This window comes from Malus sylvestris, chromosome 11 (assembly GCF_916048215.2).
Source record: "Malus sylvestris chromosome 11, drMalSylv7.2, whole genome shotgun sequence".
NCBI lineage: Eukaryota > Viridiplantae > Streptophyta > Magnoliopsida > Rosales > Rosaceae > Malus > Malus sylvestris.
This window is the reverse complement of record NC_062270.1, coordinates 40,581,818-40,599,529: the sequence shown is the minus strand read 5'-3', so window position 1 is coordinate 40,599,529 and position 17,712 is coordinate 40,581,818. Positions and strand designations below refer to the sequence as shown.

General features: G+C 38.7%; 4 protein-coding genes across 4 annotated transcripts; 3 read left to right on the top strand and 1 right to left on the bottom strand.

Annotated features, from left to right (window-relative positions):
* Nucleotides 1-649: 649 nt before the first annotated feature.
* LOC126589774 (uncharacterized) lies at nucleotides 650-2,783 on the top strand. The gene is made up of 2 exons (XM_050255169.1): nucleotides 650-1,460; nucleotides 2,352-2,783. Exons 1-2 carry the CDS (start codon nucleotides 758-760, stop codon nucleotides 2,507-2,509), a joined length of 861 nt encoding a protein of 286 aa, XP_050111126.1. The 5' UTR covers nucleotides 650-757; the 3' UTR covers nucleotides 2,510-2,783.
* An 827-nt stretch (nucleotides 2,784-3,610) lies between these two features.
* Nucleotides 3,611-4,688, top strand: LOC126589775 (mitochondrial zinc maintenance protein 1, mitochondrial). The gene is made up of 2 exons (XM_050255170.1): nucleotides 3,611-3,916; nucleotides 4,370-4,688. Exons 1-2 carry the CDS (start codon nucleotides 3,676-3,678, stop codon nucleotides 4,444-4,446), a joined length of 318 nt encoding a protein of 105 aa, XP_050111127.1. The 5' UTR covers nucleotides 3,611-3,675; the 3' UTR covers nucleotides 4,447-4,688.
* On the bottom strand, nucleotides 4,679-7,259 carry LOC126589773 (peter Pan-like protein). Its single transcript, XM_050255168.1, has 8 exons — nucleotides 7,113-7,259; nucleotides 6,929-7,000; nucleotides 6,620-6,799; nucleotides 6,237-6,467; nucleotides 5,944-6,036; nucleotides 5,668-5,855; nucleotides 5,032-5,225; nucleotides 4,679-4,931 (listed from the first exon to the last, which is right to left on the bottom strand). Exons 2-8 carry the CDS (start codon nucleotides 6,944-6,946, stop codon nucleotides 4,801-4,803), a joined length of 1,035 nt encoding a protein of 344 aa, XP_050111125.1. The 5' UTR covers nucleotides 6,947-7,000; nucleotides 7,113-7,259; the 3' UTR covers nucleotides 4,679-4,800.
* Nucleotides 7,260-8,209: 950 nt separating this feature from the next.
* LOC126588704 (pectinesterase inhibitor 6-like) lies at nucleotides 8,210-9,524 on the top strand. The gene is made up of 2 exons (XM_050253812.1): nucleotides 8,210-8,710; nucleotides 8,831-9,524. Exons 1-2 carry the CDS (start codon nucleotides 8,423-8,425, stop codon nucleotides 9,176-9,178), a joined length of 636 nt encoding a protein of 211 aa, XP_050109769.1. The 5' UTR covers nucleotides 8,210-8,422; the 3' UTR covers nucleotides 9,179-9,524.
* The last annotated feature ends 8,188 nt before the right edge of the window (nucleotides 9,525-17,712 follow it).

Sequence of the window (17,712 nt, the reverse complement as noted above, 5' to 3'; positions counted from 1 at the left end):
AATGCCCAAAATCACAGTTAGCTCCATTTTTCTCTCTGATGAGTGTTTTTGGTTTGTTGAAAAAAAGGTGTCCTCCGTGAATTTCCTTCCAATTGTTTTTTAGGACTAATAGAAAACAAAGTCCTTTGTGTGAATTTTCTTGGTTTGTGGTGTGTTTTTTTTGCTGGGTTGATTTGTAGCTAAAAAAAAGAGAAGGATTGGGAAAAAAACGATGAGAATTTGAAAGGTGGGTTTTGCTGGGTTTCTTGTTGCTGCCTTTGTGGTGGGGTTTAGTTCAGGGGAGCAGACGAGGAAGAAGAAGAAGGGATAGAAAGGGAGGGAGTTTTGGGGGGGGGGTGCGGCGGAGAGATCTGGAACAAGAGAGATGATTTCAGTTTTTATTTTATTTTAAGTTTGATTCCTTTTATCCGGTATAATACCAAACACATTATAAATAATACGGTCATTAGTCCGATACTGCACCAAACGTCCGACTAATTTAGTCAATACTATCCGATGACTATTTATCTTATCCGACAAAAATAGTCAGTACAGTCCGAGCTGCCAAACGATGCTTAAGTGTTAAACGAGGCCTAAGTGTTAAGGTGCCGCGTTGTAACTTCATACATTCCCGCGCGTGGGAACAGAATATCCTTCACCAGAAAAATAAAATAAAATCATAGAATATTCATCTATTTCCAAAAAAAAAAAAAAAACTCCAAATTCTCTGAGAAAATGCTGAAACTCCTCCAAGTGAGCTGCTGAAGTTCTCATCCCAATGTCGCACAAATCCCTAGATTCACGGCACACTATCCAGCTCCATGGATGGAGACCTTTCCACCTGCAGCAGCAGCAGACCTCCACCCCCACCTCCAAAACCCTAGACTCCTCCGATCCCAAATCCAATGGCCTCCTCGTCCACACCAAGCGTCCCTGTTTATCCAATCGAACCACTTCATTTTCTATCGACGCCATCGACATGTCCCGGCTGACCCTGGTCGACGACGACAGGACGATCTCCGGCGGACACCATAATAGGACCGGGAGCTTTCGGTTCATCGCCAAGAAGCGGAGGCGTCGCGGGTCGAGGTCGGTTTCGGGGAGGAGTAGTGATCGGAGTGGGACCCGGAGGTGCTGCTCGGTTGGGGCTTCGGCTGCGTACGGGACGTGTTCGGATTTTCCGGTGGCGGTGGGGACGGACTCGAGTGGGGAGCTGTTTGGGAATGGGGATGCGAATTGGGCGTCGGATGTGAGCGAGGCGAGGAATTCGAGGAAGGAGAGAGATGGAGGTGGGGGGAGTGGAGAGAAGGAGAATGTGGGTGTTGGGTTTGGTCCCATTGGGGGTTTTGATGTTCAGGGGAATGAGTCCGGGTACGGCAGTGAACCGGGTTACCGCGGGGACGCGGAGTTCGGGTATGGCGATGAGTTTGATGAGGAGGAGGAGGATTCTCGGGTATTGTTTTGGGGCGATCAGTTTGGAGGTACATTTTGTCTAAAAACTCTTTAATTTGAAGCACAATGAAGCATTTCAGATTAGCATATATGGATTTGAGTACATTTCACTTGTGCAGCAGCTATAGTTTCATTATAGGGTTTCTAGAAAGTTTTCGGATTGGCGAATTTTGTGCATATAGCTTTAGTTCTCTGCATTGTGTTCTAGTTTTGATATACAAGTTTGCCTGGTAGATAGAATATGAGCATAGACTCTGGCGGAAATGAAAGTTTAGGGCGAGGGATGAGGGGCGAATTTGAAGGCTTAGCTTGGTGGCTCGCTCTAACGCTCATTTAGTAAACTAGAAGGATCTTAGTTGGAACTTTGAACATAAATGGAGTGGCATCACCAGTGTTGCATTTGAATATGTTAGGCGGTAATCAGAACGGGCACACCATGAAGTTGTTTCGGCGTTACAAGTTTATAGATTAAGATAAGTTTGGACAAGCAAGGACATAGCTTTATAGTCAGGATTAAGTGAATATGACCAACCCCGACATTCCTTTTTGGGCTATGGTCATGGTTTTATAACACTAGAGTAATATGATCCATCAGTATGTTTGCTTGCACTTGTTTAGTCGCTGTATGCCAGTGTGATAAAGAACAATATTATGATACCCTCGGGTAGATGTTCGTGTTCCACTCTTGCATTATCATCTTATCAACGTAGGCAAATATATGGATATAATAAAATAGTAAAAGGAGGAGCAAAAGAAGAAGAATACCATCAAGTAGTTTGGGAAATTATGGAATCTTCTAATTTGCTTAGCTCTTTTTCTTGTGTTTGTTTTTATGTATGTATTCATGAGATTCTAACCTTAGGTTTTCCAAATTGTTTGATTCAACTGGATATATATTGATGCGTCCCTTGTTGCTTCAGATGCTGATTCTCCGATGGAGACAGTAGGGGAGAATACATTTGTGGATCAAAAGTCCCATCACAGATGTCGGCGGAAGAAACATGATTGCAGAATGGTTGATGCAAGCCGAACTGGTTGGAGCATACAAAAGGCTTCTACATATCCTTTTTCTCGGTAAACAAAGTTCCTTTATATCACTTAGTCATCGGCTTTCTATTCAGAAGGATGGATGTTGGCCCCCTGATGAAATCTGTGTATGCTGTAATCACTGCTGTCCCACTTGTCGGGTCCATTTGGAGAGTGAGAGGTTTTGGTACGTATACGCAATAAAACTCGGATTCATGCCACAATGTTGCATTCTAAAATCGTGTGTAGAGGAGTATGAATGTGCATTATGCCATTGTGTGTTCATTTCTGCCACTGATATGAATTTCTATCAACTTTCCGGTTTATTTGGAGTCCTTATCGGCATAAAATGTGGGACTTGCTTATGCCATTTGACTCGCTAACGTTTGAATGCATGATGAAATCATATGTAAGTTTTTGTTGAGTTCGTAGGGTTTTCAAAGGTCGGGTACCAGCTTCAAGGAATTGGATCCTCTCCTGAGCTTGGGCTTAAGGGTCGTTGGATTTTGATCCAACAACTACAAAAAAGGGGGGTGGCCTCTAAAAGTTATAATAATAGTAACTGTTTGATTCAACAGCACAGGAGAGGATCCAATTCCCAGCTTCAAACGACCTTGTACTTGTATATTTCCACATAAGACAATAGACTATGGTGTCAATTCGTGAACATGAAGAAAATATTATGTGGTTTCTACTTTCGTATATGCACGTGTGATTCGGGTCATTTTATTCGAAATTTTTTCACCCTTCCTCTCAAAAATAAAGAAATGATTTTGCAACTTCTAAGAGTTGGTCAAGTGGAAAGCGAACAAGGGTTTCAAATTCCCAACGCGAGGCGAAACTCTCACGGCTTTGTTTTGGAGTACCCGTTTGATCCAGAAGCCAAATGTATCATAACGCCTAATGTAGTATCGAGAATCCACGTAAAGGAAAATTAGTCTTTCATCAATGTGCAGCGAGATACTTCTTATATTTAAAAATAAAATAAAAAATAAAAAAGTGGACCTTGCATAGTAACACTAGCTGCCTGGCCCAAAAGAGAAAGAGCTTCACTGAAATAGTCCATTATATTTAATTAAATTTGGGGAATGACAAAAAGGGTTAAAAATGACGAAACGACGTCGTCTTAGGAGCAAGTACTAGATAGTAGCTTGAAGTAAAAGACGGCCCGAAGGCAGAGAGAGAGAGGACTGAGAGGGGCGGAGTTGAGAGTCTGAGATGGCGAGAGTAGAAGTACTGAGCGCGTACAGAGCGGTGATACGAGCGACGCGGAAGTCGTTCGCCGGAGACACGCCGATGCTGAAGGGTGCGGCGGCGGAGGTTCGCAAGAAGTTCGAAGAGAATAGGCACGTGACGTCAGAGGCGGAGATCCAGAGTCTCCTGGAACAGGCACGTGAGGCCTCCCGTTTCATCAGCGAAATGATCGTCCAGGCCAAGCTCAATCCCCGCGGCGGTTACGGTAAATTTTCAATTCCAAATCATCTCTCTCGTAAATCCGTTCCATTGTAACAGTAGTAGCAAGCGTGTGTTCGTAATGAACCGACGGCGTTGCGAATGCCTTGAATGTGTTTGTTCAAATGCTTGTGTGGGTTGCTTTTGGGTACATTTTCTGTTAGATATCAGTGATTGGTTTTTCTTGTCGTGCCGAAATCCGAAATCTGATATGGTTTGCTTCAGTGAAGCTCCAATGAAATGGCATTAGTAATTTAGTATAAGGAATCATTGAGGAGAGAAATGTTGCTACACCGGATGTCATTACAGCGGTAATTCAGATCGCGTGTTTGACTTGAGATACCGCAACAATGACCGGGAAGTTGAGATTGATGGGAGTTGCATATGATATATTTGCTTCCGTCATGAACGGAATTCCAATGAGGTTTGTTTACCGTTCAAACTCCGATTGGTTTTGCAGAAGTGAAGCCGGAAAAAGATCATGCCGGAGCAACACTTGAGGTTCCTTCCGAAGAGCTTCTTCGCACCAAATCTTGAGTAGTTTGGGTGCTTTGGGGGGTTTTTCTCCATTCGATTGTCTACCAAGTTTTCAAGAATTAGTTGGAAGTTGAACCATTTGTTGATGAACAAGTTGTTCTATTTTGATTAGTAAATGTAATATGATTTTGGATGCATAATTTCTGAATGGCGAGAAGAATGCACAAACAGTTTACATTGCAGAAAGAAAACATTGCAATTGCAAATGAAAGAAGTAATATGAAGCGATTGGTTCCTCAAAACATATGTATTGATGGGTGCACCAAAATTTCTGTCTTTAAATAAACTGCCAACGCTCAAATTGTTGATGCTGGCATATCAAATTACAAATGGGAAAGACACCTTCGGAAGTTGCTAGTTTTGGTCAATATCGTCACCATCTTCTTCTTCATCATTTTCCTCATCTTCGTCATCAATTTCTTCATCTTCGTCATCGTTATCCTCATCTTCGTGGTCGTCTTCCTTTTTCTTCCCATCGCCATTTCCTAATCAAAGATAAGGATATATAATCTTCTCTTAATCATATCATAGTGCAGACTCTATCAAAATCACTAGAAATGGTAAGACAGAACAAGATTAACGTACCGTATTCACTGAAGATGACTCCACCGGAGCACAATCCTTCCTCAATCTTCATGAGTTGAAGAGTCATCCTGGGTCCTATCTCTTGAAGCTTGACAGCACTTTTTGAGGAAGCCCGATTAACCCTACCGAGATCATTAGCCAAAGTCACGGTCGCTGCCTCATCATCTGCTTCACTTTCTGATCCGTAACCAGCCCTTCGGAATAATATAAAAGATCAAGTTTAGTCCACTTTCAAAATGCAAAGCACGCAAACGTCTTATCTTTTCCTCCATTGTACTTCATTATGGTCTTTTTCCCGTAAAAAAACCTTGAGGAATCGAATCAAATTCATGCGTGACGTATCAAGTATATGACTGAAGGAAACAATCCAATTCCAAAATCAAATAACATAAATTTGAAGGCAGATAAGATCATAAGCATTCTTTAACAAACGCGCCTAAAACATTTCCAACTATCAACTCTAGTGTTTCCCCAACTCGGTCCACAATGAAAAATCGGCACGCCTCAATAACTTGTTATAAAATTAAATTGAAAACGCAAGTTCTAATTTCCATTTCCAAGCTGATTTAAACTGCTTCAAACCCAATAATAGAAAATGAAATAACTAAACAATAGGATGGGAAAAAGAAGCCTTACTTCGTGACAAAGTCGCTCACGTCTTGAAGATTTCTCAGATCAGGGACTTGATGGTTCTGAACAAATCTTCTTAATCTCTGGGAGACACCCACAGGCTGTAATCTTATGGAGTAATGCCGAAAATCAATCAGTTTTGTGTCTTTGTTGTAATTAAGCAACACTATTCTTTGGCATGAAGAAAGTTTCACCTGAATCATTTACAGCAAGAACGCAGTCAGCGGGGAACATAAATCCATTTTATTATGTTAACTGGTTGATATCATTTCATTAACTTACAGTGTTAACATCAATGGCTGGAAAGATGTTCTGAAACAGTATGGTTGTGAGCTTCAAATGTTGCTCTCCAGTCCCAAAACCAGAAAGAACAATCTGCGAAATAAAAACCACCCTTCGTTAGAACCCATTTCATGATAATCCGTTCATGAAACTTTAAACAAGCTGAATTTGCCTAAGCCGATTGCAACCGATTAATTATGCATCAACTAAATTTCCGTTTGAGTATGAAAGAGAGAAAGGGCATTTAAATCTAGTTTTCTCTCTTGTGTATTGTGATAGAGATATAAGATTACCAAAGGGGCATTCTTAAAAAGATCTGCTGGGCATCGAGGACGCTTCTGAGACCGCGCAATATCTACTGCCAAAGAGTACTCCTGTATCTTAAATGTAAGCGTTGGGCCTTGAGGCGTCCTCGCAACCCTAAGGTACGGAGCAGTTGGAGTTTTCGACAACATGAGGAAGTGTGTAACCCCCATTGGCCCGGCCACATTCAAAAAGTCTCTAAGATTATTCCGCCTCTTCTCCTGCATAAAAAAGCATTGCGGAAAAAGCTCAACTCTTTACTCCAGGTTTTCACTTCAGAATAAATCGGCTACTGAAACAAATCGAAGATTATAGCACAAATCAAAGATCATAGCACATATAGAACCAATTGACCGGCCGAATATTCGCATACCTTAAGCTTAAGGGCAGTGTAGGGAAGCATCAGCTTCCTCAAATCAGCTTGAAGTTGCCTCAGAGGACCAGGCAACTTGCATCTGGAAAACACAAAGCTCCTTGGGATTTTGTCCCCAGTGACATGGTCCACATTAGCCTGCTTCTTCGACGAAACCGGTTTCACAAACACCTTCTTCTTCTGTTTTCAAATTTTCAAAACACAACAATCAACTACGTTTCCGAGAAAATTAAATTAACGCCAACAACAAAAGAACTTTTGATTCAATTTTCTCGCCAACCAAACAGAACCCGGAAATTTCAAGCTTACATTTTTGAAGCGAGCCATGTATTCCAAAAATATTGAGTTTCTGTGCTTGCAATTTCAGCTTCGTGATTAATACTGCAAAAAAAAAAAATTTGCACTCAATTAGCATACAGATAGATTGAATTTATGCTAGGGAATCGTCAGATAATTAAAAAAATAAAGATTAATTAAAGTTAAACAAAATTACCTTTGGGCGTTTAGGGTTTTGGGGGAGCTCTCTGTGTGAGGTTTTTAGACGGAGGAAGGTGATGACTGAGGAGAAACAGCGAAGAAGAGAACGCGCGAGGCAAATTAGGTTGTTTATTAGGCGCATCTGGACCGTTGAATCGTACTAAGGAAATGAAGAAGGGACGACGTCGTTTGGGCAACTGATTGTTGGGTTTATTTTATGGTGCTCTTTGCCCGAGTCCGGTTGGCTTTGGGCTTGGTTCGGCTGGTTCAGCCTCCTATGTGGGCAACCCAAGTTTGGTCCAATCAAAAGTAATGCGGTTTGTTTTTGGAAAATACTTGAGTTCTGACTAGTCAATTCTTATTCTATCATTGGTCTTAAATCACTATGATTGGCCTAAGAATAATTAAATGTGTGTCCTTCGTTTTCATTTTTTTTTTGGGTGATACAACGATCTTTACAGTAATGGGCAAGGGAAAAAATTTGTTACAAACTCGTTATTCATAAAATTCAAACTCAAGACAATTCACTGACAAGTAATAGGAATATCACTACACTATAATACTAAGTGACTTAATTTTGATATCATTACATATAAAATCGATGTGGCATAATATGACATCGTGTTGTTGCCCAAGCTTGGTCCAATCAAAAGTGTTGTGATTTGTCCCTGTAACGAAACGATATACATTTAAATATAGTGATAACAGACTTATAACATGAGTGCATTAGTAACATAGCATAGTAATTCGATAGTTCAACCCAAAATTACTCAACCATATAAGATGGGAAAAGATAGTTTATGCTAGTTGCCAATATGAGAAACTACATAAAAAAGAGATGTTCGTGACAGAAAAAAGGTACAAAACATTTTTCATGAAAGATCCAAAATTAATTTATTCACGAGAAATGTCAGTAATCTTATATATATTGGCGTGAACTGGACAGAAAAGGATATGTGCCCTGCAGCCCCTTCACATGTTTTTCACCATTTTTCAACCTAAAATTTCGGCTCATCAGTCATATCCCTCTCTTTCCAGCTTCATCTTTTGTATCACTCACCAGCCTCTCGCCTATGAAAAAAAGTTCCCACCCTCTAGGACCCTTTATAATAAGCTTATTAACCCTCTCAAATTTCATCCTTCTCCGATTTAACGCTCTTCCGTTCTTCATCATACCTTATCTGAGGTGACCGAGGAATCGTGTCATTCGAGCCTTTTGTTACATGTTTTTCCTAGATTTCCAGAGAAATCTGCAATCAATAGGATTTTATTCCTAGTACTCTCTTTTGAAAAGAAAAGCATTGAAAATTCTTTTTCCTTTCCGCAATGAAAATGGCATCTTGTAGCAGTTATATTTTTGTGTCACTCATTTTTCATGCAATATGGCTGATTTGTTCAACCCAATTATTGGTATCTGGAAAGGGGGACAAAACTTATGTCCAAGAGGCCTGCAGTAATTATGTCCAAGAGGCCTGCAGTGTGACCAGGTATCGGGATGTTTGCATCCACTCGCTCTCACCGTTTTCGAGCTCAGCCAAGAACAGCCCGAGCAGGTGGGCCCGAGCCGGGGTTTCAGTTTCATTGAGCGAGGCCAAGAGTGCCACTCGGTACTTGGTAATGTTGCCTTCTATCATAAACGATCTCTGTGGTATTAGTAGTAGAACAATTCACCTATATTTTTGTATTTTATTTTGTCGAGTTTCCGACATGTAGATTTGTTGCATTCTTCAACAGGTAACTCTGAAAACGCACGGGGGTGGTTTGAAGGGGAGAAACGAAGTTGCTTTGTCCGACTGCATTGAGTGCTTTCAGAACGCGATCGACGAGCTTCACAAATCGCTCGATGTTCTGAGGACGCTGACTAAGATGACATTCGACACGAAAATGGCGGACCTGAATACCTGGCTCAGTGCTGCCCTAACCAATGGAGACACGTGCTTGGATGGCTTTGAGGGCCAGAATGGAAAACCAGTCAAATTGCTACAAGACAGGGTTTTGAAAGTTACCTATATCACCAGTAATGCACTGGCTCTTGTTAACAAACTTGCGACTACTGGCTTGGGAAGCCTTCCTAATTTGTAGGAAGAGAAGATTAATGATTGTATATGTTGTGTTTAATTAACATGTGATTGGGTGATGGGCATGGGCGGATTCATAGAGGGGCTGGGGTGGTCTCGGGACCATGCATGGTCTGGGAAAAACGCCTATGGAGGTCCTTCTAGGACCCTCCAAATGTTTGGTAAGGGAGGACCGTTATATTCCTAGGGTTCTACAGTGTAAGCAGTTTTATTTTTTATTGTTAAACGCCATATAGTTATAAGCTTATAGTCTAAGCAATTTCATTCAAGGAGGGTGAATGAGGTGTAGGCTTGCAGCAGACTTCTCATGAGGAAGAAGACCCATATAAAACCCTCTCTATTCCTTTGAACGTCCTCTTTCTTGCTTTTTCATATTAATTTTTAATGAAACGATACAATTTTTTTTTTAGGGAACAGATATAAAAAAACTATTAATGAGTCATAAAATGAGGGAACGTATTTTTTTATATACATAAATGACCTTACTAGAAAAAGGCTTACAATTTAGACTTTGTAAATAGTAATATTATTTTTGAACCTTTTACGTTAGGACTCCCGACCTAAAATTTTGAATCCGCCAAGTTTAAGGGTTTTTCACAATATGACTATATATTATAAGGTAAACATGTGATTGCACATTGTCTGTAACGAACAACACGAGGTCTGAGGTCACTAGCAAATTCAATTAAACAAATTGCGTTTGGTAATAACAGGATGGTTTCATATTTACAATAGTACACTTGTATACATATTCATGAGTCACGACTTGGTGTACAAGTAACATAATAAGCTTTTACAAGAAACCCAAGCCCACATGACGTACAACTAAACCTAGCCAATACGTAAAAGAACCCTAAGGCCATCTCCAACCGAAGGGTCCAGAGGGCCAGAGGGCCGAAAATAGCCCTAAAACCGTCTCCAACCGAGGGCTAGGCCAGAGGGCTCTGGAATCTGGGAGGGCCCCACGGGATCAGAGAGGGCTGGAGGGCTGGAGGGCTAGCTTATTTTTTTTTTTAATGTTTTCTATTGCTGTCGGTTAAAACCGACAGCATTAAAGAGGTTTTTTTTATTTTTAATAGTTCTACTATTAGTGTCGGTTATAACCGACACTAATAGTTTGAATGTTTTGAATATAACGGCTAGTAGCCGTTGTATTATTAGGCTTTTTTTTTTTTAATGAATTTAAACTTTTTTTTTTCCCTTTTTTTTTCCTTTTCATATTAATCAAATTTTGTTTCATATTTTTTTTCAATTCTATTTTACAAAATTTGTTTCAATTTTTTTTAAATTCTATTTTTTTCCTATAACTTCTATTTTACAAAATTTGATTCATATTTTTTTTCCTATAACTTCTATTTCACAAAATTTGTTTCATAATTTTTTTCAATTCTATTTTTTTCCTAGGCCATTTATACAACATTAAATTAAATTAAGTAACATGAAACAACATTAAACAATATGAAATAACATTAAATAACATTAACCAACATACAAATTATACAACATAAAAAAAACATTTAACAACATGAAACTTAAACAACATTTTTAAAAACATTTAACAACATAAAACTTAAAAGCCTACTCCATGCTTCTTTTGGCCCAAAGATGTGCAACAAGATCCTGTTGTAGGTACGTATTTGTGGCACGAGAACGTATCATTCTATAGCGCCTCATATACTCATTTATAGAGATACTACCAGTTCTTGGATTGAAAGGCAAATTAGGCCCATCATATATTTTTGCTAGAGCCCTTCTTGACCTATTTGGATCTTCTTGGTCATCATCGGACTCTCCATCAATATACCCATCTCGCTCATCCTCCACTATCATATTGTGTAATATGATGCAAGACATCATGATGGAGTTCAAATTTTCTCGACTCCACCCTCTTGCCGGTTCGCTAATAATCTTCCACCGTGCTTGTAGAATACCGAAAGCTCTCTCAACATCTTTCCGGTATGCCTCTTGGTGTAAGGTAAACAACTTTTCTGCATCATTCCTAGGGTTTGGAATTGCTTGGACAAGTGTCGCCCACTTTGGGTAGATGTCATCTGCCAAGTAATACCCCATATTGTATTCACGGCCGTTGATGTAGTAGTCAAGTTGAGGTGCTTTACCTTCCGTCAAGTTATTGAAGAGGGGTGAATGCCCAAGAACTGTAATGTCATTTTGGGATCCAGGGACTCCAAAGAAAGCATGCCAGATCCATGTGTCATATGAGGCAACTGCCTCTAACACAACAGTTGGCTTTCTCGACCTTCCACTAAAGCTTCTTTGCCATCCAGTGGGACAGTTCTTCCAATCCCAATGCATGCAGTCTAATGACCCTATCATGCCCGGAAACCCACGGTCTTCAGCTTTGTGAAGGAGCCGATTCAGATCTTCTTGATTTGGCTCTCGGAGGTACTCGTCTTTGTAAACATGAACAATTGTGTTACAAAATTCTTCAAGAGCATCAAGGCATGTAGACTCAGACATACCATGGGTTTCATCCTCGAATCAGCTGAGGAGCCATATGCCATCATTCGGAGTGCAACAGTAACCTTCTGATGAGGTGAGAAACCATGGCGCCCTGCTCTGTCCTGCTTCTGTCGAAAGTATGGATTGACCTGCTGGACATCACGAAGTAAACGCTCGAAGACATGACGCCTCATCCGGAAGCGACGTCTGAAATCCTCTTCTGTGTACACCGAGTCGGGGTTGAAGTAGTTGTTCATCAGATTGGCATGCGCCATCGCTCTGTTTCGTGGTTTGTAAGAGCGACCAGCAACAGAGCCACCCCATTGAGGTTGTTCCTCAGTTGGCTGACACACCATGGCCGCAGCCATGGCTGCTGCCATGTTTTGTGTGTTGCACCTTACTTGAGCTTCTTCATCAGACTCCTCATCTTCTCGTCTCATTTGCGCCCATTTTGCTTCCAATTTGGAATTGGATGAGGACCCCCAATTGGAATTGGATGAAGATCAAAAGTTGGAATTCATTGCAAACTTGAATTGAAAGAGATTGAATTGCAAGAGATTGAATTGAAATAGATTGAATTTAAAGTTGTGTGAATTATAGCCCAATATCCACCCTATTTATAGCAAAAAAAATTCAAATCCAACGGCTAGCTGACGTCAGCATGATGTCAGCTACCAACGGCTAGCTGACATCATGTTGACGTCACCTAGCCGTTAGATTTGAATTTAAATTGTAGTTTTTAAATAATAAATTATGTTTGGCCCTATGGCCCTTTGGCCCTCGGTTGGAGACGGTTTTTTGTGACAGGGCTAAAACGAGCCATTTGGCCTTCTGGCCCTCGGTTGGAGACGGAGGCAAATATGGCCCTGTACTGTTCATTAAAATATTAATATCTTGGGAAATCTTGGAGGGCCAGAGGGCTCAAACGAGCCCTCTGGCCAGCCCTCGGTTGGAGATAGCCTAACAGTTCAACTTAACCACCTAAATCTAACATATACTCGATACCGTGGCAATGTAGGAAGCCATCGTCTTGGATTTTTGGGAATGATGAAATTGGGGTTCCACCATAAAATCAATTGGCAATATGGGGAGTAGCCCAAGACCATATAAGCACATAGCAAACATTTTCCCTCACCGATGTGGGACTACTCTCAACAAGGAACAATCACAAGTTCAGCCGGCCTATATTTAAACGAGAATGTCATGCCACCCAACATTGAGCTATAGAGTTTTTATCTCAAAAGGTCTCGATGCAATCAGTAATTACCTCCATGACTTTTAAAGACTGATCAACAACCTTGATAAACACTCATGATAAACTACAATTTAACCATAGTTGACGCAGGAGGTGGAGCTGGGATCAACAACCATGCACACCTGTGGTTGCAAAAGAGAGCCATAATGAATTCGACCAGTTTGATGTTTGTTGTTGCAGGTATTTATTTTCTTCTTCATGTTTGCAGTGGTTGGTAGGATTCAGCGTCGTTACTCGTTATGTCACCACTTGTAATCCTGTTTTTTTAAATTAGCAAGCAATTATTGAAGTCGTTGCCATTATTAATACGTAACATGGAGGCCTGAGCGACAAATGAAGACTGGACTTGGTAATAGTACAAAGATTTCTCAGCCTCAATCGGTTCTCAAATTTGGTTCTTCATGACATTATTGGAGCTTGGTTTAAACTGACTTGTCTTGTACATATTAAGGGTTCTTCTAGTAACTACTTTGTTTTTCGATTTAATTTTTAGTGCTAGTGATTGAGAAGAAAGGGATAAAGAATGATGACGATGAGAGATTCTTAAGTGTCCTGAAAACACGGTCTGGTATATCAAGTATCATAATATAAGTGGTTAGATACTTAAAAAGAAATTTATAACCATTTGTATTATGACATCTGGTGTACCGGACACTAAAAAAATTTATCGATGATGAGGGAGGAGGGAGACATATCAAAACTAAAACATCAATGCAAAAACAAGTTAAAAATAATAAAAATTATAAACGAAACAATTATCAAACATTCTAAAATTAATTTTGGTTATCTTGAACAACATATTATCTTCATTCTTTTATCATATATAATGGCAATGTCGTACGGCAAACTCCATGTACGTGAGACATTTTCTCATCCAACAAAGATCTAGTCTTAATGGCTTCACCGTCTAACATTTATACGACATAAAAAATCTCTACATACATGTGATCAACTGTGAGACTAGTTAATTTTGGATCAATACCATACAACTTTAACTTCTTAAAACTTATTCCACATCTTGAAATTGTGGACATTAAATTTGAAAGTCTGTCTAAACCCCATTTAAACAGACTTTAATTTGGATATTTTTACTTAAAAGTATTGGAAGTCATTTTCCTTACAGAAAATTGACAGCATGTTATCGACCACAGTGCTTGGAGCGTTTGGACGGCCGTAATGTCGTTTAGGTAGATACCAGCAGACACATACGTAATGAATAGTCTGGTCACGTACAGTTCATCTTTTATGTTTTGAATAGCCTTGATGGGTCAATTTATTTGCAGAAATCTATATGTCAAACAAATAGGACGGTCTATTTTTATGCATTGGACCGTTTTACATTTAACCTAAAAACTATTAATTTCTTCCGGTCGAATATAAATTGAGCTTCGAATTTTAAGTACAAATGACTACTCCATTAAAAAAATAAAAAATTAAATTGGTTTAATCTTTCAAAATTGTTCTCTAACGTCATTAGTGTTAAATAATGATATAACTAATGTCAGGTGATGGCATTGCCATTGTTAAGTGATGATTTGAACAAAATTCTGAGGGACGTTTTTGTGATTTCACTAATACGACCATCAATGAACTTTAAATTCTCATATGGACCCTTTTAGGCAAGTGAATTTAGGGCTTAAGTTAAAAAATGACTGATTTAGAGACTACTCAAAGCTCCTTAGATGACATGTCAGTAAAACGCCCTTTGTTAATCTGCCACGTCATAATGCTAGTAACATAACACATATACAATTTTTAAAACGATATATAGTTGTTTTGAATAGTTTCCGTACTTAACTCGAAAATGTTCTTCGTAAAAAATAAAAAATAAATGGAAAAACCTAAAATTGAAATTTTGAATTTCGTGGGGACCAACCCCGACAAGAATAGCCAAGAAAATTCTCACATTTATAACAATTTGGCTTTATATTAATATACTTGTTAGACAAAGTTGTTGATGATATATAAACTAAAACAAGAATAAACAATAAATTATAGAATTAAAAGGTACCTAATTGTATTTATTTGCTCAACTTTCACAAATAAATTAACTTATTGGCACCAAGCGAATGGATTTCAAGTTTGATGTGCCTAATAAGCCCTCTACAACTACAATTCATTATGTCATTAAGTGGGCTTCATAATTTTTATGTATGAGAAAGGTTGCACATTGCAGTCATATGTGACAGTTCCAAGTATATATATATATATATATATATATATATATATGCGCTAACAAATATTATAAACAATAAGGGAGGAATTATTAGGGTAAGGGCATGTCCACTACAAGTTGCCTAAAATCCGGTGGGTGGGAGGAGTTTAAAATTAGAAGGCTTGGGACTAGGGGTGGGTTTAAAAAATGAAAACCGAAAAACACACTGATTACAGAGGTTTTGTCACATTTCGGTTTGGGCCCCAGTACATCTTGGGCTCGACTCCACCATAGCAGGATATTGTCCGCTTTGGGCCTCGACCACGCCCTCACGGTTTTGTTTTTGGGAACTCACACGTGAACTTCCCAGTGGGTCACCCATCCTAGGATTAATCTCGTACTCACTTAACTTTGGAGTTCTTATGGAATCCAAAGTCAGTGAGCTCCCAAAAGGCCTCGTGCTAGGTAGAGATGAGAATGTACATATAAGGCTTAGAGGATCCACTCTTCTGGACAATGTGGGATGTAACAGGTTTGATTTGGTTAAAAAATAACAATTTTTAGATAAAAAATCCTGAATCGAATCGAGAAAAATTAAACTGAAAAAGCCAAACAAATAGTAATTTCGGTTCACTTTTCGGTTAAAAAAACTAAACGATTAAAACCAAACTCACCCCTACTTTGGACGTTGGTCATAGAATAGGCCATAAAAATAACAACTAAAGAAAAAAATGTTGGTAAAGGAAAAAATATGTGAGTATTGGGTTATGAGCTTTCATCCAATTTGAGATTAGTTTCTACATAAAAATTCGTGAGTATTAATCTTTGAAATTGTCATAATGTGGAGACATAATTATTTGTGTAACTCTGTTAGGATTTCCGTCTCTCATTTGTCCAATGATACTCTTTATTTTAGAAGTTCTAACATTAGTGTTTTTCAAAAAAATCATTACTCTACATTATAACGAGTTTATCGTGGTTCTTTTATTCAGAAATTAAAACTCTAATAGAGCAAACTCTCTAGACTTACACTCGAATTTTGAATTTTCTCAAAAGAAAGGGCATTAATAAATGAGTATTCTCTTTGTAAATTAATAATATTCTTCTTGGTAAATGAAAGTACGATGTTCATGGGTGAGCATTAGAATCTGCATCCACGATGCATGGTTATGAAAAAGTTGTGATGGTTTCAAAAAAATGAAAAAGTTGTGTTTGAAGTCTGAATGATCAATTTAGTACTATGTGGGCTCTCAATCAAGGATTGTCTCCCCTTCTTGTTTCCATGCCCTCTTGTACCCTTCTATTTTGTGTGGTTACGGTTAAGTCACGTCAACATTTTATATTATTTTTATATAGAAATAATAAGACAAAAAAAATAATAATATAAAATGTTGACGTGAGCTTAACCGTGATCATACAAACAGGAGGGTATAGGAGGGCACGAGGACAAAGATGGCAGACAATCCTTGTCCCTCAATCATGGCGATTGGTGGCCAATTTTGGCAGAAAAACGTGCGACGTCGTTAATATAATTAACTCACGTGTACGGCGCAGCTACATCAACGTCGATTTTATGTGAATGCTCCTTTGTCCTCCGACGTGCAAACCAAAACCCTATCTTTGTGGGTCTCGTTAACATGCATGATGCACCTCAAATTCACTGAGTTTAAATCTTCGGCAACCAAATTTCTTTCTGGTCTCTTTGTGATTATTCCACTTGATTGATACATGTTATTTCGACTTAATTTAACATTATGTTTTCATTTTTTTAATTGAGAAGATAAGTTGAAGAGTTAAAACTATCAAGTGAAATTTAAATAAGTGGACTAGTATCAACAAATGAGATAGGTCACAAAGAGACCATAAAGAATTTTGAGTGCATAAGATTTGTACTCAAATTCTTCTACTACGAAACGACTTTTTTTCTTTCAACTAACTCACCCAAATCAACATACGACAAAAACAACATGCAAACTACATAGACGACAAGAATATCAAATGAATTCTTCATAAATAAATTGAGCTACGAACGATTCATGTTTAGACTTCCAACGATGTCTAATAAAGTGATTGCAGCTCAATTGGTAAAGATCATTTACTTATCAACGCAATTTGAAGTTTATTTGGTGCACTTGTATCCAATAAGGAACTTTCACCAAAGTAAAAAATATGAATTTGCTTAATATATATCTGTGATTTTATATAATTAGGGTTTAAAGCCTTAGGCATTAAAAAGAAGGAAAAGATATAAAGTGAAAACATAGGTGAAACTCTGACCCGAGTTCTCATTTGGATTCATGCATGGACTCGCAACGCCTAGATGAGAAATGTTGAGCATGAGCACATGGACCTTCAAATTAAGTACTTTCTAACACTTTAAGTTGACCTCCATTAGTTAATTAAATTACAATTATTGACTAATTAGGTGATTCTTAAGACAAACTAATACTATTTTTGTGGGCAAATTAGTACCATATATCTGCTGGTTAAGATTCTTAAGACAACTGTCCATCGTTTTAATTTTGTAATAAGGATCCCCACTTCCCCAGTACAGAAAACGAGAGAGATACCCCCCACCCTAGCTCCCTCCATCTTGCTTCCTTCTTTAGTCATATTATTTTATTAACTTAAATTAAACTCCAGATTTTCTTATTTGCTATGGTATTTT